This window comes from Miscanthus floridulus, chromosome 17 (genome assembly GCF_019320115.1).
Source record: "Miscanthus floridulus cultivar M001 chromosome 17, ASM1932011v1, whole genome shotgun sequence".
NCBI classification, from domain to species: Eukaryota; Viridiplantae; Streptophyta; class Magnoliopsida; order Poales; family Poaceae; genus Miscanthus; species Miscanthus floridulus.
Genome location: NC_089596.1, coordinates 73,504,347 through 73,529,619, shown reverse-complemented (window position 1 = coordinate 73,529,619; position 25,273 = coordinate 73,504,347). Strand labels below are relative to the sequence as shown.

Here is a 25,273-nt window from a genome sequence, read left to right as displayed (position 1 = left end):
TAGAGCTCTCAGATTTAGAACAATGTAGAGATTGCATAAAAAGAAAGTATGTAAAGAAAATTAAGAAAGATGCCAAACGAAGCGCAGGAATTCTACATATTATTCACACAGATATCTGTGGTCTTTTTCCTGTAAAGAGTGTGGATGGTTTTGATTCATTTATAACATTCACAGATGATTACTCCCGTTATGGCTACATTTATCTAATCAAAGAAAGAACAGAAGCATTGGATAAATTTAAGATATTTAAGGCAGAAGTTGAAAACCAACACAATTTGAAGATAAAGATAGTCAGGTCTGACCGTGATGGGGAGTACTACGGTCGGCATACCCCATATGGCCAAGTTCCTGGACCTTTTGCAAGGTTCTTACAGGAGAATAGCATAGTAGCCCAGTATTCCACACCGGACGAACGTCAGCAGAATGGAGTAGCTAAAAGACGCAATCGTACCCTGATGGATATGGTGCGCAGTATGATAAGTTACTCCACTTTACCGATGAGTCTGTGGATGGAGACGTTAAAAACCGTCATTCATATTCTTAATAGAGTACCAAGTAAGTCGGTGCCCAAAACACCGTATGAGATGTGGACAGGAAGAGTACCCTCACTAAACCACTTGCGTGTGTGGGGGAGCCCTGCTGAGGTTAAAGTATTTAACCCAAACATTAGGAAATTAGATCCCAAAACAGTGAGTTGCCATTTCATTGGCTACTCAGAAAAGTCAAAAGGTTTTCGTTTCTACTGTTCAAATAGACATACAAAGTTTGTGTAAACGAGACACGCTGTCTTCCTAGAGGATGAAATGATGAGGGGGAGCATGGTAGCTCGAGAAATTGACCTTGAAGAGAAGCAGGTGTATGCGCCCACTCCGATAATTCATGAGCCATTTTTCTCACTACCTGCGGTTGCTGCACCGATAGTACAAGACACTGTGGTGCCAGCACCTGTTGTTATTTCGCCTGTGGCAACAATGAATGATGATGAGGAACCTGTTCCTCAGGATCCTATAGAACCTATTGCCATACATGAGGGGGAGCAACAACAGCCTCAAACAGAAAATGTGCCAAATGAGGAGGCCCCTAGAAGGTCTCAAAGAGTTAGAAAATCAGCTATTCCTGCTGATTATAAAGTGTACAACACTGAGAAATTTCAAATGGAGGATGATCCCACCTCATTTGAAGAAGCCACGAGAAGTGATCATTCATCAAAGTGGTTTGAGGCCATGGAAGATGAAATGAAATCAATGAATGCCAATAAAGTTTGGGATTTAGAGATAATTCCTAAAGGAGCTAAAACAGTAGGCTGTAAATGGGTCTACAAGACAAAGCTTGACTCTCAAGGGAATATAGAGAGATATAAAGCCCGACTTGTGGCAAAAGCCTTTACGCAAAGAGAAGAGATTGATTACAATGAGACCTTTTCTCCAGTCTCATGTAAGGATTCCTTTAGAATCATAATGGCATTAGTGGCACATTACGATTTAGAATTTCATCAGATGGATGTAAAGACGGCATTTCTCAATGGAGACTTAGAGGAAAATGTTTACATGGCACAACCGAAAGGTTTTGTCATGGAAGGAAAAGAACGATTGGGATGCCGCCTAAAGAAATCCATTTATAGATTAAAACAAGCTTCAAGACAGTGGTACTTGAAGTTTGATCAGACAATAAAGAATTTTGGGTTTAAAGATAATGTTGAGGACAATTATGTCTACGCAAAGTTTAAGAATGGGAAGTTTATCTTCCTTGTCCTGTATGTAGATGATATCTTACTTGCTAGCAGTGATGTCAGTCTACTACTGGAGACAAAGAAGTTTTTGTCCTCAAAATTTGATATGAAAGATCTTGGTGAAGCTTCATTCGTTCTAGGGATCGAGATTCACCAAGATAGAAGAAAATGGGTATTAGGACTGTCACAAAAAGCATACATAGAAAAAGTCTTAAAGAAATTTAGTATGCACAAATGTAGTCCCTCACCTGCTCCTATAGTCAAGGGCGACAGATATGGGGATTTTCAATGCCCCAGGAACCAATATGAGATCGATCAAATGAAAGTGGTTCCATATGCTTCAGCTGTCGGAAGCTTGTAATATGCTCAAGTATGCACTCACCCTGACTTAGCATTTATTACCGGGTTACTTGGCAGATTCCAGAGCAATCCTAGAATAGAACAGGAAATTGGTAAAGAAAGTCTTATGTTATTTGCAAGGAACGAAAGGCCTCATGATGACATATAGAAGATCTGATTCACTCCATATAGTGGGATATTCGGATTCTGATTATGTGGGAGATAATAGAAAATCCACGTCTGGATATGTATTCACTCTCGCAGGGGGAGCTATTTCATGGAAAAGCTCAAAGCAAACCGTCACTACATCGTCCACAATGTATGTCGAGTTTGTAGCGTGTTATGAGGCAACGGGGCAGATGAACTGGCTAAAGAAGTTCATACCCGGTTTGAAGGTGGTTGACGACATCAATAGACCACTGAAGTTATACTGCGATAATAATCCAGCAGTACAATATGCTCACAACAATAGGTCAAGTGGTGCTGCCAAATATATTGACATAAAGTATTATGTTATGAAGGATAAAATCCGGGAACAAATGATAAGTCTTGAGCATATAAGTACCGAAAAGATGCTTGCGGATCTGCTTACAAAAGGCTTACCACCCAATGTGTTCAGAGAACATGTAGCCGGCATGGGTTTAAGGGAAAGCCTATGATTCCTGGACTATAAAGGGCCCAAAAGTTAAAGTAACTATTTCAGATCAGAGACGTGCATTGTAGCTGTTAAATCTATCGGCGATTGACCGTGACGATGAAACATGCTCTATGCATCATCTGTGAAGAAATGAGTAAGGATAAAAGGATTAAAGTTTAAAGATAAAAGTAATAGTGTGAGATCAAGGGGGGAATGTTAAATTGATCTCCCAGCCAATAATCCCAACGGCCTATTGGGCCTTGGTCACGCGCCTTGATTGGGAACGCCCAACCCTACATGGTTGGTGGACCATCGTCGCACTGCGCTATATAAAGTGGTGAAGGCCGACGGCTCAAGGTACGAGGTTCGCCGTGAGCCAATCCGCCCCACCAACAAACCCTAAGTCCGATCTAGCAAGAGTGCGCAGCCAGCGACGGGAAGATGCCACCGTCATCACCGTCGGCTTCACTGCACCGCACCCCATCGCCGGACTTCACCGACTCTTCACCAACCGTCGCTGCTCGTGCGCAGCCTACGACAGCGAACCCGATGGAGGCTTCTGAATCTACCCCTTCAGCTATGTCAGGTCCTAAGATCTCAACTACCCCTCTCTGTTTTTCCTTTAGTAGTACTAGAACTAGATCTATCATGCACCCCGGTTAGATCCCTGCCTAGACAATCCGAATGGTTTAACAAGATAGATATGCTATATTGCCATATTGGTAGTTCCAGATTGATGAAAATGCATTTGCCGTCAAGATTTAGGCAGATCTGACTGCAACCCTACAAAGTCCATGAAATAAATACACATTACACTAGATACCACATTTCTAGTCAATGTCCAGGTAGCACTGGAGTAAACATGCCACGCTCCAGAAATTCGCCACTCCATGATTATCACACACAGTCCTACCACAGCAGTGTCTTATTACACCAAGTCTCGAATTTATGTACACAGGGAGCTTCCTCTACACCTGGAGGACGCCACCACCACCAGGCAATCGCCCCCATTCACGAGAACCATCAGCGCTAAGCCACCAACAAGCTTAGTACGCATGGTTGGCCATCAGCGCTCTCCCGGCACGGTGTGGGTGGAGGGCGCAGGCGCAGTGGACTGACGTGAGGCTGAGGCAGCCACTGATGATGAGGGAGTGTCTCTCGGAGCAGGTGTGCAGTGCCGGGAAGGAGTCGCAGACAGCCTGCACCGCTGGGGGCGTCAGGGCGGTGCACTGGCTGATGTTGAGGTTCGCGAGCCCGTCTTTCACCGCATCCCACCTCCCACGCTTGCTCTTCACACGGCTGTTTGCGAGGGAGTACATGGCACGGTCCGTGATGTTCTGGCAGTAGTAGAGGCCCAATGAGCGCAGGTGCGGACATCCGTTGGCAAGAGCAACCACACTCTCATCTGCAATGAAGAGTTGAAAAGATGAGGACTATGGTGCTCAAAGCTCGCTATAGCTACAAGAACAGACCCTTGTGGTGCTCAGTCTAAGAGTCTGAAATAATGACAGCAAACACTGATATCTAGTGAAGAACAAACAAGTTTACTATTGTATACAGTGATCAACTGCCCCAGAAAACGTTCAGTTACCCCAGAAGCTATAATCAAGCATGTTGTATTGATATGCTCAGTTATCCCCGAGGCTATAAGCAAGCATGCTGATATTGATATGCTCACTCGATTACATTTGCATATGTGCAGGTGTAATGACTGTATGTGCACACCCCACGCACCCCATCAGATTTCTTCAGATAAAACTGCATCTCATTAGCTGGACTGATCTTTCAGAAAGAATGTGCTGGGGATATATGATGGCTTGAATAGTAGTCTAATGGAGCACTGTGTTCAAAACAAAAGGCATACTCTACCTATCAAATGACTGAAGTAACAAAATGGGGGCAAGTTGAAGATAGGATGTGCTAGGTTTCAGCGCCATCTAAACTTAACTGACTGTGGTCCAACAAGCACAAAAGAAAACTAGGTTGCTAAAGAATCAGATCAAATACCTGTTATAAGAACACAACCACACAAGTCTACAGCTCTGAGATCAGGACATCCTGACGCTAAGCTGGTCACTCCCTTATCTGTAACATCATCACACCAGCCTAGGTTCAAAGATTGCAGCTGCCCACAGTTCTGAGCAATAACCTGCATCAAAATTATAGAAACTAAGTAGACGTTCATACTAGAAACATGGTTAGCAAAACTTGATATAACGAAAAGTACCTGCAAAGCTCTGTCAGTAGCAGCCTTCACACATCCACACAAGTTCAGGCACTTCAGGTTTTTACAGCGGCAAGTAAGGTAAATCAAGGCAGTATCACTGAAATTGGAACATCCACTAATGTTCAGTCTTGTAAGCCATGGGCATCCATGGGCCAATGCATACAAGGAGCGGTCACTAAGTCTGAAGCTTCTGCTGAGGTCTAACTCACGTAGATCATGACAGTAGTTGGCAACAGCCTCTACTGCACTGTCTTCAAGCTGAGGTTTGTTTTGACGAAGAGTGAGAACTTGTAACTTTGTAAACTTGTGTGCAAGAGATATCATTAAATTATTCATGCTCTGTTTGCACCTGCAAGTGATACAATTTTCAGCTTAGCCAGTGCATTATTTAAAAGCTATGCATATAACCAACTATAATTCGGCACACAAGCACAGAGGGGATGGCTGTTAGGAAAAAGCAGGAAGAAATAATGTCATCCTGAGACCCAAAAGTAGGATGGAAAGAGTATTAACTACAATATATCATCCAGGGGTAAACTTGATTTCAATCCATTGCGTTGGGCCACCAGGTAAGTAATGGATGCAGCGATTTTGTTTAAAGACAGCTAAAAGTTCTTCGTGTAATTTGGTATAGATGTATCTTCTGTGCAAGCTAAAAAGCTATGATGATAGATGAAGCCATTCATTGACTTAGTTTTCTCCACTCATCACAAATTATAACTTAAATCAAGGAGACCAGCTTTGTGGCTTGGCAACTTAGACAAATCAAGGACCGCAGACCAGAAGGTTTTCTTTTAAGAAAAGCAAATGGAAAGTCAATGAGCAGGTCTAGTTGCGTTTCAAAGTTTCTTATGAGACAAGCATATGGATATCCATAGCGTACACAATGGCAAGTTACATAGACCTAAAGCAATATCAGATGAGCCTATTCTAAACTCATATAATAGAACTGAAAATATTCAGGTTGCTTCGAGAGGTAAAAATAATTTAAAAATAAAGGATAAGGTGGGGAGTTTTCGCTTTAACTGAAAGAGCAATGTTCAACACGACATGGTAACCAAAACAAACGAATTTCCTAACACTTCCCCTGAAACACATTGCTAACTTGGCTAATTGGTCGCAGCACCATGTAGGAAGGATGAGATCACCAGTGCAAAATGGGACAATTTCAGCACACGGGGGTTATAGCCTTATAGGTGATTTTCATTTACAGAAGAAATGATTGAATAATAAGAAAAATGATCTGCAGGGAACTGAGTACAACATATTTGGAAGGATTCAGAAGGAATATTGCAAAATCATCATATTTTTAATGAATCCAACAACTAGTGCAAAAAATTCATAACATTCTGCCAAATTGACTAAAGAGGTGGAGTGAAGGAAAGAAACTTGCTCACCATGTAAGGGAAAGATTAGTGACCCCCCATCCCAGAGCGTCACGCCAGCCGGTGCAAACACCAGATGCCACAATGACCATCCTATCATCTCCAACAGTCGATATTATCCTCACCAGGAGCTCCATCGGAAGGTCCTTCCATCCTGATAATGTTGGCACTGGACCACCACTTCCATCCTGCTCCCTCTCGCTGCTAGAGGTCACCATGAGGCCCTTGAACCATGCATCCAATTCACCATTCCCGGGCCTCCCGCTGACCATTTTCAATGGTTATACTTAGAAGCACCAAGCTATCCCTGCAATGACATGCCAAATTACATTAGATGACAGATTTTGAAGCAGAAAGCCTTGGAGTACACCAACTTTGCCCGAGAACGGTAGATAAATCTAGAAGGTCTAATGCGAATCGGATAGGCATAGTTCTTTTTTAGTGCAGGGCGCATAAAGAAAGCTAAAAGTAGTCCAAATGGCAACAGCAGGAATGCCACAACCGTGTCGACCAGGACTAGGCACTTGACCTGACATGTCTTGTGATGAACCCAAAATACCCGTTCTCAGACCAAAGTTGATCCGAAAACCGTATGAAGGACTCCCAAAATACCCGTGTTCAGACCAAAGTTGATCTGATAACCGTATGAAGGACTCCCAAAATACACTACAGATGGAGATAATTTCCAGGGAAGGAAAAAAACTCAGGGTACTCAAAAGAGGCAACCTGACAAACATAGAATGTGTCGAACACACTAGCGTATCGGTGATTTGCAGCTCAAGAACTGCATCGAACATGTTCGGGGGTGGTACTAACTAGGCAGCCGCAAGCACAAGGCGAGGGGAACATGGGGGAGCTTTCTCAGGGTACAAGCCCCCCCGTTCCCTCGTGTTTCCGGACGGCCGCAAACAACAAAGCAGGTGGGCGGCACTTGCGAGTTCCAACGCCAAATCAGAACTAGAAAAATATGCAGGAATCGAGGGCCCCGGGAACCAACCAACGCAAGGGTCCTCCGGAAAGCCAGAAAATCTGGGGAAACGATCTAGGACGGAGCCGACACCATGGGAGCAACCGGGGGGCGAAGCGCAGCGCCGAGCCGCGCCGCGCCCTAAGAACGAAGAGGACGACCCGGTGGTGGCTTGCGCAGGCTAACACTAGCTACAACTACAACCTTCGTGCTCCCAACGGACGATTGGGCCTCCCGGCGATTCGATCTCGGCGCCAAAACAATGGGAGAATCGAACGGGGAAAAGGATCCCCAAATGGATTGATGGAGAGGAGGAGAGGGAGAGAGCGCTTACCCAGTACAAACTCGAGAGATGTCCAGCCGAGGCTGAACTGAAGGGCAGGGGAGGCCGCTAAGGGCTATTTAAACAGCGACGCTTGTGGCCGCGCCGCCCGGCGCACGCTGACCCGATCGTTCGATCGATCACCCGAGGCGGTGACGATTGGTTGAGGACGGGGACGGAGGAGCCTGGTGCTGGTGCCGCGTGGTGTGGCCGTGGCGTGCTGCGCGCTCGGGCTTCGCGTGTGGGGCTGGCTTTGGGGGTTCGGGGGCTTTCTCCTCGCGGGGGGGCAGGAGCGGGACGCGCACGGCAGTAGTAGGATTTTTTTTTTTAACTGGCAGTAGTAGGATTTGGGATGGGCGGATCAGGATGGCGGGATGGGCGGCGGGCCGCGGGTTTTATCGCGCGGTTCGCGAAGCCTCGCCTGGCCGCGTGGCCCCCAACCCCAGGCAGTGGCGTCTCGCGTGCCAGGAGCGATTAGGGCCACGTTTAGTTCGCTGCCGATTCGGCATTTGCACAGTGTTCGATGTGACGCCGAACACTGTAGCAATTTCGTTTGTATTTGTGAATTATTGTCCAAATATTGACTAATTAGGCTCAAAAGATTCGTCTCATAAAGTTCAACCAAACTGTGCAAATAGTTTTAGATTTCATCTATATTTAGTACTCTATGCATGTACCGCAAGTTTGATGTGACGGGGAATCTTTTTTTTGCATAGTGTCAAATTTTGGATTTCCATGGAACTAAACATGGCCTAGAATAGCGTTATCCGCAGGCCACAGCGCACCGGCCGCGCCGTCAGCCATCCACACGGGTAACGGGAGGAATTCCTTCCTCCCCATCCCGTCGAAAGGATCGTTCGGGAAGCTGCCAGAACGGGCTCGCTTGTTTCCAGCTGCTGGTGATGATTCCCGTGCTCGTTTCTGTCGTCGGCGTGCCCGGCACCGGCAGCGTGAACGCCACGGGTCCCGTCGTCCACTGTTTCGGACTAGTATTTTCGCGTTCTCGTTTCATGAGGAGTGGTAGGCTGCTGCGGATGCGGATCCGGATCCTGCTTTGCTCGTCCTTCAGCTTGTGTGCCGGGGCACACGTAACGTAACGGCAATGCCACAATGGGGGTGGGGGCTGCGTCTCACCCTCTCGACGCGACGCCGATGGCTTCCACTTTCCAGTCAGCCTTGGCGTCACCACACCAGGATTGGGAAAGGAACCGATTAGCTCTGGCTCGTGGGTTACAAATACTACACGTCTGTTCGCCTGTCGCCGCCACACACCACAGATCTTGCGCTAATCCGGACGTTCTCTCTCTCGCGCGCGCGCGCGCGCCGCGCGTCCGCTGTCCACTTCTGTTCACGATAGCAAAGCGTTTCCTCCCTCCCGTCCCGTGTCGCCTTGCTCTTGCCCAGTGGCCCTGCTCGCTCTGGAGTCGGGGCATCGCGCTCGGCACGGCTCCGATCCACCCTGTTGTGTCCCGGGCGGGCGCTGCCAGTCCCATCATCCGGCGCCGGGGAATCAAGGCGGAACAGCGGAGGCTCATGCGCAAACAGACGACTGACGTGACGTGACGCGACGCCGCCTGCTTTTAGTGGTGTCGAGTCGAGGGCAAAAGAAAAGGGACGTGCAATGTACCGTGCGTACAACCCACGGCGGCGGCAAGAGGTAGTAAAATCAGAAGAGCTCTCGGCTCGTATTGCGTCGTCATGAGGCGGCTGGGGCGGGGCCGGACGACGCGGGCGCGCCGCTGTACCGCCGCCGAGACGGGCTCGAAAGCGACACGCCTCACGGGCTTTATCCGGCGAAGGAAGGCAGAGAGGCCCACGAGATGAGAACGGTGATGACGACGACACAATCACACAAAGGGGGGGAAAAGGAAGGAAGGGAAGTCTACGGCTGAAGCCGTATGACTCGCTCGTCGCTGAAGCCGTCGGGGCCCACGTCACGTGCTGATCTGAGCGGCCCCCCCTATTGCCTGAACTTCGAAGAAGAGGAAAATCGTAATCCTTGGAGAAGACAACAAAGAAGCTTCAGTAAATAAATCAATATAAACAAACGAGAAACACGGCGCTTTCACGCGATGACGCGAGTCCCGGCCCACCCGCCCGCGCTCTCCGGTCGTACGACGCATTGCATGATGCTTGGTTTTGACCGGCGCATTTTCAACGATCCCTGCTGCCTGCTTGTCTTGTCTGCAAGAGACGCTCATGCCACAGTACGTACTGTACTCCTACACGGTTACACCGACACCGCAGGGGTGGCCACTGACCCGCGACCGATAAAGCATGGATCACCGGCCTGTTGGCTGGTTAGTATCTGGCTTATAAGTCATGATTTATCAGCCAACGAATAATATTTTTCTCTAACATCAAAATAACCAATAATACTTTCAGTCATGAATTATAAGCCTAATCAGTCAAATGAATAGGGCGCACGTTTCCAACTGTTTTTTTTTCGCGGAATCAGTGCCCCCATCCCCATGCTTCTGTTGCACGGATGCACGATGTCCATGATGGGGCCGGGGCGCGTGGAAGTAACAGGAGGAAACACAGTAGCCGGTAACGAAATGAAACGCACGTGCCTGCTGCTTGAAAAGAATGTGCAAGGGCGAGACACGAGGCCACGGGTCAAGGCATCATCTACTGGAAGCAAGCGGCCCGAAGCAAGCCATTGAACGTCTGTGTTGACAGTAGCTGCTGCTGTCAAACGCCTTCTCTCAGAACTCTACGTGGACGTACGTGCATGAATAAATAAATGCTTTGCGTGGCATCCCTGATTGCCACGCCAAATAAACTAAGGCCCCGTTCACTTTGCAAAAAAAAATGAACCTGATGAATAGTACTATTTTTGTTTTATTTGGTAAATATTGTCTAACCGTGGACCAACTAGACTCAAAAGATTCATCTCGTGATTTCCAACTAAACTATGTAATTAATTATTTTTTTACCTACATTTAATACTCTATGCAAGCGGCTAAAAATTAATGTGATGAAAAGAGAGTGAAAAAACTTAGAATTTGAATGGCATCTAAACCAGGCCTAATCTGGACACGGAATCGACTTGTTGAGTACACAAACTTACGAGCCGTGCCTGCCCGTCCGGTGCCGTTGCTGTCCGAGTGCAGCTGTGGCCTTCCCTGCCGTTCAAGCTTCCTCTCTAGTAGTCTCAAGTCTTGTTGAGTAGGAGTACAGTACGTACACAAGCATAAGCATTTTCCTCGAATGGATTGGCGACTCGACCGGTCAGACAGGGGGTGGGGGCGGCCGGCACCGACGGTTGCGGGCTTGCGGCTACGGTGGGCATATGAATCAGCAGCTCTGGAGCTGTCAAGTCTGACTCCCAATTTTATTAACCTCTTCGTTTGGGCTGGATTGACTTATAATCCATAATTAAAAGTAATGTTAGCTGATTTAGTATGAGAGAAAAATACTATTCATTTACTGATAAGTCATGGCTTATAAGCTAAATACGACCAAACGAACAAGTTGTATACTGACCTAGCTTATGCAGTGATCTCTTTATTTATAATTAATTAACCCAGACCTCATCCTCGAGGAGTCGAGGCCTATACTGTCCAATTCATAATCCTTGCTTTTCGTACAATATGTGATGAACTCAAAGACTGGCTTAACAAAACCAAAGGCAGTCGAGAAAAAAAAGGGTTATTTGGAGTCATGCCATTATAATTTTTGATGTTTGGAGAAATATCATTACTATTCGTTTATTTTAAAGCAAGCCATTACAATTCTTCGTTTCTCACAAAAATAACATTGAATACGTATGGACACAACCTGGGCTCAGCTGCAGGCGTATACGAAGACGTATACTTCATCACCCCTGCCACTGACACGCGGGCCCCACATGTCATCTTTTTCTTCCTCCTCTCTCTCTCCTTCCCGACGCGGCCACAACCACGGCGAGCAGCAGCAGCAGCACCCGGCAGCGCGCGGCCGAACAGCAGCAGCACCACGCCGAGCAACAATGGAGACGCCGCCAAGGAGCTCGGCCTCGCGCAGATGGTGGTCAGCCTTGCCCCCGGACAGCCATGGCGACGGCGAACGCGTGCGCCCGGAGCTCTGCCCCGCCGTGGCTGTGCGGGAGCTCCGCCCACCATGGCCGCGAGAAGGTGAGCACGGCCTCCATGAGCAGCCCCGGAGCATGCCGACGTTGGGCCCAGCGCGTGCACGGGCACGGGCACGCCACTAGCGCCGGTGAGGAAGACGAGTGCGGAGCCAAGCAGTGTGGCGGCCACATAGAGCCCCAGGCCCCTCTGCCATCACTGGCATGCGCACGGACGCGTGCACGACGCCATGGACCCCAGCCTCCTCTGCTTCACCGGTCGTCTTCGTCGGTGCGCTGGATGGTGATGGATGACGGCCCCCCTCCTGGGCCCGCGAGGTGCCCCAAGATCCAGCCAGCACGCGGCTAGCACAAGCGTGAAGCCGCGTGCGCAGCCTGACCGGCGAGCACGGGCAACCGCGCGCGGCGAGCTGGCGAGGCTGTTGAGGAAAGAAAATGTGCTCGTCGACGATGAATAGCGTCGGGGACTAGTTCTGGGCGGCGACGGCTGCGACGAGTGCTCCAATCGATGTCGAGCAGCAGCACGTCGGTCAGGCCGCGAGCTCCGCGCCGGCCGCGTCCTCGACGCGCCGCCGGGGCGGTGAGCTCCGCACCGGCCGCGTCCTACCGCTCGGCTGTGGCGCTCCCGTCGCCGGCTGCTCGCCCGCGGCGCGCGGGGTCACGACAGCGGCTCGTCGGCTCGCCCGCAAGCCCGCAGCCGTCGCCGCCAGCAGCGCTCGCCGTGGCGTCGGGATGGAGAGAGAGAGAGGAGGAGAGGAAAAAGAAGATGACATGTGGGGCCCGCGTGTCGGTGACGGAGGAGATGAAGTATACGTCTTCATATACGCGTGCAGCTGGGTTCAGGCTATGTCCATATGTATTCGGTGACATATTTATAGAAAACGAAGAATTGTAATGGCATGCTTCAAAATAGGTAAATAGTAATAGCGTTTCTCCAAACATCAAAAATTATAATGGCATAAAAAAAATAGGCAAGGGATAAGCTCCGTGCTTGCGTACGTGCGGGACCAGTTTGGCACCGCTCCTGCGTGCTCCGGCTCCGGTACTGTTCATGCACTGTAGCCGGAGCCGCAGGAGCTGGAAAACGAGCTCCGCCGGCTTCGTGAACAGTGCCCAGTGAACAGTGAGACAAAAAAATAGGAGAGAGAAAAACAGCTTCGATGAACAGTGTTGCTACAGTATAGGAGAGAGAAAAACGGTTTCATGAACAGTACCGGTGTCGATGGAAGCCGGAGCCATCGGAGCCGAAACAAACGAGTCCGTGCTCCGATAGGCATTGGCGCGTTGCGGATGGTGTTAATCTTTTTCTGGCCGTGGATCAGTGAAGCGCACGCTTGGCTCCAAAGCTTGGACGCAAGCAACCGGGCCCTTCTTCATCGAGATCGAAAACGACCTGTTGCCGTTGCCCCTCGCCATCGCCATCTCAGGCATCAGCGTCAAATCCATGGGCAGATGATATGCTTGGGTGCCTTCCTCGTTGCACTTCCAACCTCAAGTAGCCCTCGACGACCTGCAAATCAAATCCATGGACAGATGATATGCGCATGTCACACAAATACGTCGATATCTGACTATCTGTAATCGACATGCAAATTAAAGACTAGCAAAGGTTGTAACTGTAATCTACACACTTACATTGTGCAGGCGACGCAGAGAGCACAAGGAACAAGAACACGGCCGCCAGGGCGATGGGCGCTGAAGCTGCGATCCTGGCCGCCATATTGGATCCGATCCTTTGGGAAGCGACGTATTAGAAATACAGTATAGTGTAGCAAAGCTAAGCACTGGTTTTATAGGGCACATGCATGAGGTACCCTGATCATGATGTACAAGGCAGGTAGCCGTGCTATGCTGCTGGCCCAATACAGTTCTGTTAGCTATCAGTATGCGCAAAAAATGATGGCACGTTGAGTCTAAACATACCTTTGCAAGGAAGAAAAGAAAGAAACTTTCGCCGATAGTATATATCTTTACAACTAAAAAGTTTAGGAAAAAAACGAAAGATCTACGCATCCTTCTCTCCAAACTTCCAACGCTGCTTGGGTTGTAAATTGCAACGGGTTCATGATGGCAGCACATAATTTATTCATCAGTTACAAATTGAGCACATTGTTTCAAGTCGCACACACTTCATCACAAAAATAGGCTACCAAGTGCCAAGTCTCATACTGAAACGAAACAACATAAGAAGGTTAACTGAATCTCAAATCAAACAGATCAGTCATGTGCTGACATTGCTTTGAGAACACTGAAAACTCTACTTCGACAAAATGGCTAAGTAAAACACAACATAAACATGCTCGAACTACTTGAAATGAGATTGACTCTGACACTGACTGTAGAGAACAAAACTCGGTTGTTTTTACTGAACTACAGCCTAAACAACAAATGCATTAAGCAGTATTAATTTATTAAATATACAGGTCAAACTAAACCATAAGCCACCAGATAAACTAAGGGAAAACATATCCATGTATAGTTGAAGAGAGACCAATCGTTAAGTACTTAATGAAAAGGCAAAGCACTGTGCATTTGTGGTTAACTATTTTATCAATACAATAGACTACTGCAGTTTAGTAAAATCAATCATATAGTTGATATGGAAAAGGATTACCATAATCAACCACTACTCAGAAGTACTCCTAGTTCACAAAAAAATGGAACTAAAACGCAGGAATACCAGTTGAGGCTGCACAAATGAGATGCTAAAGTGAGGGATTCGATTTCATTCAGCAAGACGGAGTAAAAGCTTCGCCAAGAAATCACCGCTGCTCGTCTCCAAGAAAATGAAAGAAGAGAAGAGAAATCACCTGGCAGAGAAAATGAAAGAAGTGAGGTAGCTAGTCTCCAGGAACCCCAGCCCATCGACATAGCCAGGGACACTGAAAACGTATCAGTCATATGGCTAAGATCTATAGCATTACTGAACATTGACAAAACCGGATATCTATCTCGTCACTTTATGCACCAAATCTAATATGCATTATTCATCGATCCTGCCGACATGCCACGTGAAAAAAAAGGAACTATCCCCAGTATACACAACGAGTACTCTGTGCAGAAGATCAATGCCAAACAATGTTCAACCCCACATAGAATGCAGATCCAAAGTTGGGCACCTGACGATCACGTTATTGTTAGTACTTGCAGGTTTTAACCCCTCCCTCTACAAAATACTTCTAAAATTATTAGCTGGAATCCCTACAGATTAGGCTCTGTATGTACGCCACATCGATCAATTAGGGCTTAAAAAGGGATGATTAAAGAGTCTTTTACATGTGTGTCATTATAAAAGATGACAGTTGACTACAAGCCACTAAAAAGTTTGAGCAGTCACATGTGCCACTGGTCGAACTTTTGTTTGCCCTCCGTCTGGTTTTCGCCATTTGCAAGCCCTAACATGTGGGCCCAGTCAGAAAAAACGTCTGTCGGGGACCAATATTAACGTACCCGAAGAGGAGGAGCTAATGGTCATCAACATTGATTCATCCGAGCAGTCAAGAGCGCGACTACAGCTCCAACCGACCCCTAGGTGCACGGGCTCCGCCTCGCCCGACATCTGGGTCGGGGCCCCCGCCTCGCCCGACCTCTGGGTCGGGGGCCCCACCTCGCCCGACCTCTGGGTCGGGGGCTTCGCCTCGCCTGACCCCTCAGACGCAACTCCTGACAGAAGCTCGTACCGTCGCCAACCACTACGGGTCAGAAAAGTACAACCCAAGGTCAAACTTCTGGCATCGTGTAGGGAGCGGGCACATCTTCACATGACCCGTGCCCGCGATATGTCACTCCAGGAAACTCACATCACCAACAGTGACGGACGCGTGGTCACTATGCTGTCTACTCCCTGTACGGCCGCTGACCAGCGCGCTGGTTCGCTGCGTCGCCCGCCGGGACGGAATGGGATGTCACGACCCGCTGACAACGCCGGGGCATGGCATCAGCGACGAACGGGCGCCCCGCGTGGAGCCATCCCTGTCACCATCTGCAGTGTCAACGGGACTCGCATAAAGGAGAAGAAAGGCCTGGCGGTCCTGGAAGCCTTCCTCTCCTTGGCTCTTCTCCTTCTTTCTCTCTGTGTAACCTGCTCTTCCCCTTCGTCTATAAAAGGAAAAGCAGGACATCCCAGGAGTGGGGACGGCGGTTCACCACTCTACACGCCTGTAAACATCAAAACGCACGCTCTAACACGCCTTAGGAGCACACGCACATTAGAGATTTGGGACTTGTCCCTCTCTCGCTTGTTTGTAACCCCTACTACAAACTTTCAGTGCTAGTAACACGAGCAACAACGACGAACTGGACATGGGGACTTCCTACCCGAACCAGTATAAACCTCGTGTCCTCTAAGCACACCATCCGAGCCAGACGCGCAATACTAAAAATTTACTAGTTGATAACTCGAAACACCGACAACGTCCAAAATGCCCTGGTCTCAGTTTCTCTCGTGGCTCTTTCTACCCCCCTCTAGTCTCTCCCGTGGCTGGCAAGGAGGCGCAAGGCGGCAGCGAACGTGCGCCGCGCGACATGGGTCCTGGTCGTGGCGAGATCAACGATCTCCCGCTCGAGGCTCTCGATCTCTTTGTTGCAGCTTGCTAGGTCCTGGTGTGTCTCCCGCAACTCCTCGATCTCGTCCTATTGCAGAAGCAGATGCATCCGGCTCCTGGAGGTCGGCAGCGCGCCACCTCAGGGCCGCCCGAGAGCTGCGATGCACCTGGAGGCCGGCTGCGTGCTGCCTCAAGGCCGGTTGCGAGACACGCCGCGCCCTAGAGGACGGCTGCACGCCCGTGCGCGATGCGCCCCGTTCTGCATTTTAAAAACCTTACCAAGTATTTAAAAAGAACCAAGCTATGTTTAAAACCACTCTAAAGCAGATGGGGGGGTGCTTTGAGTAGTTTTGAGTTTAAGGAATATAAGATGTCTTAGTTTTAGAGTTTGATGAGAAATTGAGAGGGTCGGAACATGCAGTGGGCGTGGTTGTTTTCTGTGTTACCTTGTGCGTAAGAGAGTTGCCGTGGGTTAGTCGTCAGAGCTTTTTGTGCTCTTGGAGGGCGTTTGTAGTGTTTTTAGGTCTGTTTTTTCCTTAAAAACTAAACCAATTCTATTCTACTTAATTAAAAAGCAGAGGTCATACCATTACCTTAAAACAAAAAAAAATTGAGAGGGTCGAACAGACGTGGCGGCCCAGGCATCTGTGTGGACGTATGGGCTGCACATGGTCCAATCCTGTTCACTAGTTAGGTATGGATGTTGCAAGTTGGGCCGCGGTGTGGCACATCATGGACAATATTGTTGTCACTTTTACATAGAAGACGCCTATGCGTATGTTGGTTTGTAGTTGTAGTACTGGGTTCATAGTTTCTCACGTTCTGACTCCTTGTTGTTCGTAGCGCGGCGGGGTTAGGACATGGCCGTCCTTGTTCCTCCTCGTTCAAAATGGACATTACACCTCCCTGTTAGATGCCATTATTGCTGCAAAATTAGATGATGGTGGCACAAAGGGCACGGAGAAAACGAAACTATGGCACGATAGACATGATAACCTTTTCTGATAGATGAGCAGTTTAGAGTTCTTCAGTGTCCCGGAGGCAATAACAGTCTCCCTCTGCGACGTCTGATCTTGATGCAATGGTCACGAATTTGACTTTTTGATGTATTGATTGAAATATTGCCAAACAGGTAGCATCACTCTCAAAACACACATTCTCAGACGCCGTGCTGTGCGTCTGTGCTACCGTCCCAAGAATTTACCATGGACACGACACCGGACCGTTGGCACTCGCGGACTCTCCGCACGGACTACTGGTGCAACTGTACGAGTAGAACGCTGCACTCACTGTCATCCCCGATGGGACTGTTCAGCAGGAAAAACACGCACCGTCGCGGCGTCGCGTACACTGTCCACAGCGGGCATCGCTGCCGCGGGCGCCCATACCGCCGGACGCCTGTCGTGACCCTGACCGTAGCCTCTGCGTGCCGTGCGGCCAAGCAAAAGCAAAAGAGGCATCCTGCCGCATAGCTGCCGGCCTGCTTCTGACGTCTGCCACTCTGCCCTGCCCTCGTGGGTCGTGGGTGCGCCATCGGCGATCCGACTGCGGCCCCTGCGCTCTTAGGCTATCCGCACTCGTCGTAGTCTATTTTCATCTTAAAAAAAAATATTCTATTCTAGTCATTAAGATTCTGTACTCTATACTCATTTCTTTCACACCCATATTATCTCTATCCCATACTCTATATCTATTATTCCATATTTTATTCTCCTCCCTCTTCCTTTCTCTCTCTCCCTAACACTCTCCTTTTGCTACAGTGTTGCTACCGTGTTTAGCGTGGTTCACTCGCGCACGCGGTCTGTGGCGCGTTCCTGTAGCGCCGGTACGCTGCCGGGGCCTTTGCAGGCGCGCGGTGCGAGCGCGCGGTACGCTACCCTAGCGTACCGGCCGCTTTAGCGCTCTGCGCTGCGGTCAGCCTTAGCCGTCAGAAAGAAAGCGGCCATTTGCTGCTGCCGCATCCGGCAAGAGGCCACCCTAGTCCGCGGCCCCGCCCCAGTGCCCCACCGGCCCTCCGGCGAGCGAGGCTCTGCCGCGCCTGCGGGTCGGACCACCAAGGACGTACAGTACTCGTAGTCCTGCACGAACGAGGCGTCAAGAAACAATGCACGGCGCGCGTCGTCGAGTGGTGCTTTTGCTGTCGCCGTCGTCGGCGTGTCGCGACGAGCACGAGAGCACGCACGATCGGGCGGACGAGGCCAGCAACGGGACGACAGCAGCCCAAGTGACGTGTAGGTACGAAAATAGTAGACGGAAACGGATGATATCGAGAACAGAAGGGGCCAATAAAACATTTTTTTTGTGGAAGGGGCCGGAAATTACCTCGTCCGTTTTCAACGCTTGCGGCGTGGTTTACTGACGAGGCGGCCCGCCTCCGAGAGATGCTTTGCTTTGCTGTCCTGTTCCTGTACGTGATGGACGTGGAGTGGGGGTGAATCGGTGATGGACTGACAAACTGACAGTGGGAGGAGTACAATCAACGGAGAGCCTTGGCCCCACGTGTCACCGGTCCGATCCGTCAATGCCTCCCGCTTTGCTATTGCTTTGACCTGCCCCCGTCCTTACCGTTAAAAAAAAAACTTTGGCGATCCCGCCAGTCGTCTCGCTGCGCTGCCTGCTTTGTGCTTTCACCTTCACCGCAGCTTTTCATTTCAGCCTCGGGAAGCGCGGTAACTCTACTCGTACACGGGCAGTACCATCGCTGGACAAGTTAAAACGCTAATTGCAGGGTCCTTTGTCTTTGGAGGGACTAAACAACGTGCTCGGACGACGGGCCGGCTGGCTGGCGCCGTCGTGGTGACAAAAAGCCCTCGCCCTCTCCTCGCCGCACATGCCCCTCGTGGTTTTCGAAGCACCCACCCGGGCCACTCGCCACTCCCTTCTGCTGCGTCTGCGTGCACGGGCCTCGGGCTCCCTAATCTACTCTGAAACCCCGTAGCCCTGTGCCATAACAGCAGTGTCGTGGCAAACTGGCAGCGCTCCTCCACACGAGGCTTCTTGGCAGCGCAATCCGCACTTCTCATCAGATCTGAAATCTGCTTCCTGCTGCTGCTGCTGCAGCGGCTTGCTTGCTTGGTACATTTGCAACGGCAGATTCTAGATCGGCAGCGCGGCGCGGCGCGATCAGATCGTTCGTGAGCCGGCCGATCCGTCCATTTGGAAAGGTTATCTCATCGGCGTCCGGACACGGCGCATGAGTGATTAGCGTGACGCGCGCATGTGCTTTGATGAGCTTTTTTGGTTCGGGGAAAGAGGGCAGGGCACAAAAGCCTGCGACCGCATGGCCCATTTGGACGTACTACTAGTACCCGTCTCGTCAGAATCTAGAACAGTGCCTCTGGATTTGCCGCGGGCCCTGTCCCCGTGTGACTGTGTGGATCGCCAATTCGCCAGCACCAGCCGCTCTCTCTCGGCATCCATGTGTTGTGATCCTCCGCTTTACTGTTACCGTGACGAACTGGAATTCGAGGCGCACGGCCCTGTTTGTTTCCCTGAAAAAATAAGTTGAAATATTGTTTCGGTTGATTTGTTGTGAGAGAAAATACGATCCAGACTAAAAAAATAAGCTAAAAAAAACGAATTATAAGAGAAACGAATAGAACCGGGCGCAGCAGCTTCGGGGCGAGCGCTCGGCGATGTTGATAGACGAGGGGTGATCTGGTTCAGAACTTGAGATCATGTCCGCGATCCGTCGTAGTCTCACGCACACACACAGCCAGAGCTGGTGCTTTGATCTGCTCGCCGTCAGCCCGTCAGGGCTTACCTATCGTCCAGAAAAAGAATACAACTATCGTCCAGAAAAAAAATACAACTATCAGTTACGTACGGAGTAGTTCACATTTAAACAAACTTTTAGTAAATATTATTCATATTTATGATTTTAAAATAATTTATTATAAAAATATTTTTTATTTAATATTATAAATATTGATACTTTTTATCTATAATCGATCAAATTTGTGATACTAAATTACGACACCTTGCTAGAATTATACTTTGAGGGAGGGAGGGATAGAAAATTGGAGGCCCGCCCACGGCCAGTATTCCTCGGTCAACGCTGCCGCAAGCTCAACCCCATAGGTCTTACTGTACGATACTACAGTCAGTGGCCGCAGTTAACTGTGTTTGACAGTGGTTGGTCCCCGGATACAGGATACTGATTGAAACTGTGGCCGCTGAGACGTGCGTGCAGCATGGCTACTTGCTAGTTTCTCTCCTAAAATTTAAAATTTAGTTCCTATCATTTTAGATATTTAAACACATGCATTAAGTATTAAATATAAACTAAAAAAATAACTAATTACACAGATTGCGACTAATTTACGAGACAAATTTTTTAAGTCTAATTAATCCGTGATTTGATAATGTGGTGCTACAGTAATATGTGCTAATGACGGATTAATTAGGCTTAATAAATTCGTTTCACGGATTACTGAGGACTTGTATATTTTGTTTAATTATTACTATCTGAATACTCCCATATGACACCCGATGTGACACCCCTAAGAGTTTGTTTGATTCCCCTGCTATTTTTTAGTTGCTAAACTTTAGTCACCTTAGTAGCTAAACTTTCAAACAAACGGACTAAAAAGGAGCTAAAATAGTAGCTAAACTTTAGGCACCTAAGACTATCTCCAACAACAACACCCAAATATAAAAGACCCATTCAACGTTTGGGTAGCGCTGCAGTCAAAGGGTTCAATACCCATTCGACATCATCTCCAACAACATGATCCAAAAGAGAATCCTTTCTGCAAATGGGTTTTTAGGAGAGAGGATACTCATATTTAGGTTGTGCCTCATAGACAACCCAAAATGGGTCTTCCGTATAGGTACTCTGTTGAAGGCTAATTTTTGGTCTCTTGCTACCTATTTTGGGTTTAGGTACCCATATGGGTTACCTATTGGAGACAGTCTAAGAGTAGTTAAAAGTGGGCTAAAACGTCCAGTGGGCAAGGGTTGCCTCTCATTATTGTTGGTCCTCACCATACTTTGGGCATTCATTAGGAGTAGTGTCGGGTTCATAAACCCGGGTCCTTCATGGACCTACTTCCTAGCAGAAGCTCGGCCCAATAGACGATGTTGCGAATGACGCACAACTCCTGGGCCGGCTCAAAAACCTAACGACGGGCCAGAGGGACGATCTAGTCTCCGACCGGAAGGTCTGGCCAAGGAGGAACGGCGTCCGCTTCCGACTCTAGCCCGCCTCTCCGATCGGAAGGCCTTGCTTCTGACTCTGGCATGTCTCTCCAACCGGAAGGCCTGACCAACAACGTTTCCGACTCCGACCCGCGTCAGAAGATGGGCTTACAACTCTTTTTCGACTGGCACAGTCGGAGAAGACTGGGACCAACCTACTAGGGACGCCCGCTCAGTGAGGACTAGGAAATGGACAGAGCAAGAAAAGCAGGACGCTCAAGTCCACCACAAAACTAAGGACCATACCCTGTGCACCTGTAGGACAGTACCGACAGGACATATCAGAAGGGTGCCCTGCAACCTTTCAGGCATGCCAGAACCTAAGCAGTGTTGTGGGCGCCGATGATTTGCCCTACAGTGTTGTGGCCGCCCACAAATCTCTATACCAGGCAAACACGGTAAAAATCGCCCACATGTCTCTGGGCATCAACCGTGTTGTGGGCACCGTCATTTGTCATACATGGTGAATACGGTAAAACCTCCCACATGCGTCTGACACAAACAATGTTATGGACGCCTACCATCATCTTGTACCCGACGGCGTGGACAACAAGACTTAGTAGCATACATACTCTCTATCTCACTTGTAAAGGCTATCTCATTCATCTATAAAAGGGGATACGCTCTCTCCCAAACAAGAGAGATCAACCGGACGACAACGGAAACATGCTCCAACGATCCGAACGACCAAGGATTCCAACGAACAACAGACGTTCGAATACTTAGCACACAGCGGAGCTCTAGTCGCTCTCGGCCCTTCAGACCAGAGTCCAACCGGACCTTTTGCACCCCACATCTTACCCCCTTCCGTTTGTAACCCCACAGCAAATTTCAAGCACTTGGACTCAGGAATAAAGTCACCGACCGACTCAAACTGGACGTAGGGCACGTTGCCTGAACCAGTATAAGCCCTGTGTGGCATTGAGTGCTAGGCCACATCCGATCACAACGTACGACAAAACTACAAATATTTACGTGTTGGTCATTTTCTGCACCGATAAGTGGTTTGATCTTTGTTGAACTGCTTTAATGGTCTTTAGTTACTTTTAGTCAAGGAACCAAACATGGGTGACTATAGTTTAGTCACTAGTTTTTTTGTAGCCAAATTTTAATCAAGAGGAACCAAATAGACCTTAAACTTTAGCCCCTGAATTTAAACACAGACCGATTTTACTACCATTCAGATCCAATCATTATTCTGTTCGTTTGATCGTTTTTGTGGCTTATAAGCCGACTGATGCTATTTTATTATGAGAGAAAAATATCGTATCATTACCGATAAAGATGGCTGATAACTGGATTTGCCACGGGACACCGGATTAAAAGCATGGACTGTTGCTGCAAGCGGCGTGTTAAGTCTTGTCAAAGCAGTGGGCTCTGGACAGTACTGCAACTACAACCATGCAATGATTATGCATCTTGTGCCCCTGCTGAAATGATCATTTCTTTTCTGGTTCCTCTTCGCCTCTCCCCTTTCCTTAAATAGAGCAACATTTGTTTCACCTGCTATTATCGATATTCCGTTGTTCAATCTACTACTAACCCCGGGAGTGCTAGTGATCTACTTCTGGCAGTACACTACTTCCTCGGCTCCTTCAGCCTCTCGCTCTCACGGGAGACGGGGAGAGAAGCCCGATCCAGACCATGAACGCGTGGCCCCTCTCCCTCTACACCTCTGAAAAACTGCACTCGGATCCGATGAATGATGTGAGCGTGCACTGCTGCGTTGCACTTGTTTCGTGCTCGGAATGCGCTGAAGGCTGAAAGCCAAGGAGCGAACGAGAGAATGCTACAGTACTTCCACTGCCTGCTCAGTGCTCCCTGCTCAATAATAAACGCGTCCCTCCCACAGCGGCTCCACATGCCTAGGTCACGGTGCCGCGCGCGCGCGCGCACGCCGCTCCCTCCCTCCCTCCTTGGCTTCCTCTTCGTGGTCGCCTAGGGCGTGTTTGCGACCCTGACCCGGAGGCCCGGCTGCGCCCGTGGGCTACAAGTTGCCATGTTTGTCGTCGATGGCCTACAAGGGAGCCTGGCTTCGAAGAGCAACACTCGACCTCTCCGCCTGGCTCTCTGGAAACGACCGAAACCCTTGTTTCTTCTAAGCCGCGCTCGTCTGCGACGCACGCGGGCGATTTTGGGCGGCGGCGGGGTGGCTCGTGCGGGCTCTGGCAGGAAGGGGAAACGTCTTCGCGCGCGTCCCCGCTCTCCGCTCCCGCTCTGGCCGCCGCGCGCGAAGCGAAATGGCGGCGATTTCGCCGGCCTTTATATACGGGTTCCCACTCTCCACTCTCTCCTTCTTCCACTCGGTGCTTGCTCTTCCACCGCCCTCGTGAGAGACCGGCGGTGAGTTGTGGTGCGTGGCGGCGGCGGTGACGACCTTCGGCTGGTTGTGGGTTAGGTCACCGGCGCCGAGTTTCTTCGCCGCTTCCCCGCTCCGGCTGCTGCTGGGACTCCGTGGCAGCGGTGTTCCTCTTCTTCTCCGTCCACATCTGCTTCGTCTTTTTCCCGATCTGCATCCTCTACTTCCAGATCTACCTCCTCTCCGTTGTTTGGACCCCGAGCCAAGGTGAAATCGACCCCTAATCTTCTTTTTTGTGGTGCTTCTCGAACCTATTAGGGTTTCTTGTTCGTTGATGTTCATGATCTGTTAGGGTTTCATATTTGTTATAACTGCTTCATGCTCCTATTAGGGTTACTTGTACCTTGCTGTTCTTGATCTGTTGGGCTCGTGATCTGTTAGGGTTGTTGATCTATTTCAAATTTGTATTGTACCTTGCTGTTCATAACTGTTTGATGCAGTTGTTAGTGTTACTTGTATCTTGCTGTTCTTGATCTGAGTTTTTTGTTCCATTATTGGTCGATGATGTTGTCCACATAGTACTGGGAGGCATCACATAAAGATGCAGCCGTGCTTTTGTTGGCATGCATTCATTTCACAGTCATGTTGATGCCTAGCAGGGCTCATTAACTAAAATCATGTTACATTTTTACATGCTTGTAGATGGATCTGTCTTTGAGCCGTGACATGCTGTGTAGGAAGGCAGCTGCCTTGACTGTTGTTATGGTTACCTTTGTATCCACTAGGCTGAAAAGGAAAACCCCTGAACCTGAAACCCCACTGCCTGATCCTATAGCACTGGCCCTGATTAGGGATGAAAATGAACAGCATAGACAGAGAACACTGAGAATGATATACAATTCCACTGATTCAGAGTGTATTTCTATGATTAGGATGAAGAGAGTTGCTTTTTTTAAGTTAGTGAGAACTTTTAGAGAGAGGAGTCTTGTCACTGATAGGGAGGGGTGTCAGTAGAAGAGCAGGTTGCCATGTTTTTACATGTTGTAGGGCACAACCAAAGATTTAGGGTTGTCCATTAGTCCTTTAGGAGGTCCATCCAAACTGTCCACAAGCACTTTCATCAGGTGTTGTATACGGTGGGTGAGCTTAGGAATGAAATAATAAAGCCAGCTAGCACTACCACTCACCCAAAGATTCTTGAAAGCCATACATGGAATCTATATTTTAAGGTAATTGTATACCCTGGGTTCATTAGTTATATTAGACCTATTGCAATGACTGACCCATGCTTTTTAGGATGTCATTGGCTTTATAGATGGCACTCATTTCCTAGCAAGGGTTCCTAGGCGTATGCAACAAGCTTTTAGGGGTAGGAAAAAGGATCCCACCCAAAATGTGATGGTAGTTGTGAATTGTGATCTAAAATTCACTTATGTCCTGGCTGGCTAGGAGGGCTCTGCCCATGATGCAACTATTTTGGCAGATGCTGTAGCCAGGGAAGATGACTTAAGTTTGCCAGAAGGTAATTGCACACCAACACTAATTACATATTC

The 25,273-nt window shown here is 48.9% G+C and overlaps 1 protein-coding gene and 1 long non-coding RNA gene across 3 annotated transcripts; both read right to left on the bottom strand.

Annotated features, from left to right (window-relative positions):
* Nucleotides 1–3,390: 3,390 nt before the first annotated feature.
* On the bottom strand, nt 3,391–7,881 carry LOC136516927 (F-box protein SKP2A-like). 2 transcript variants are annotated; one of them, XM_066510431.1, is made up of 5 exons: nt 7,619–7,872; nt 6,330–6,624; nt 4,933–5,281; nt 4,713–4,854; nt 3,391–4,110 (listed from the first exon to the last, which is right to left on the bottom strand). In XM_066510431.1, exons 2-5 carry the CDS (start codon nt 6,587–6,589, stop codon nt 3,752–3,754), a joined length of 1,110 nt encoding a protein of 369 aa, XP_066366528.1. In that variant the 5' UTR covers nt 6,590–6,624; nt 7,619–7,872; the 3' UTR covers nt 3,391–3,751. The 2 variants fall into 2 exon arrangements, with proteins under 2 accessions (XP_066366528.1, XP_066366527.1); XM_066510430.1 differs by having other exon boundaries at nt 4,713–5,281; nt 7,619–7,881.
* Nucleotides 7,882–12,831: 4,950 nt separating this feature from the next.
* Nucleotides 12,832–14,537, bottom strand: LOC136514951 (uncharacterized). The gene is made up of 3 exons (XR_010773907.1): nt 14,489–14,537; nt 13,314–13,411; nt 12,832–13,188 (listed from the first exon to the last, which is right to left on the bottom strand). It is a non-coding gene; the product is annotated as an uncharacterized lncRNA (long non-coding RNA).
* Nucleotides 14,538–25,273: the final 10,736 nt, after the last annotated feature.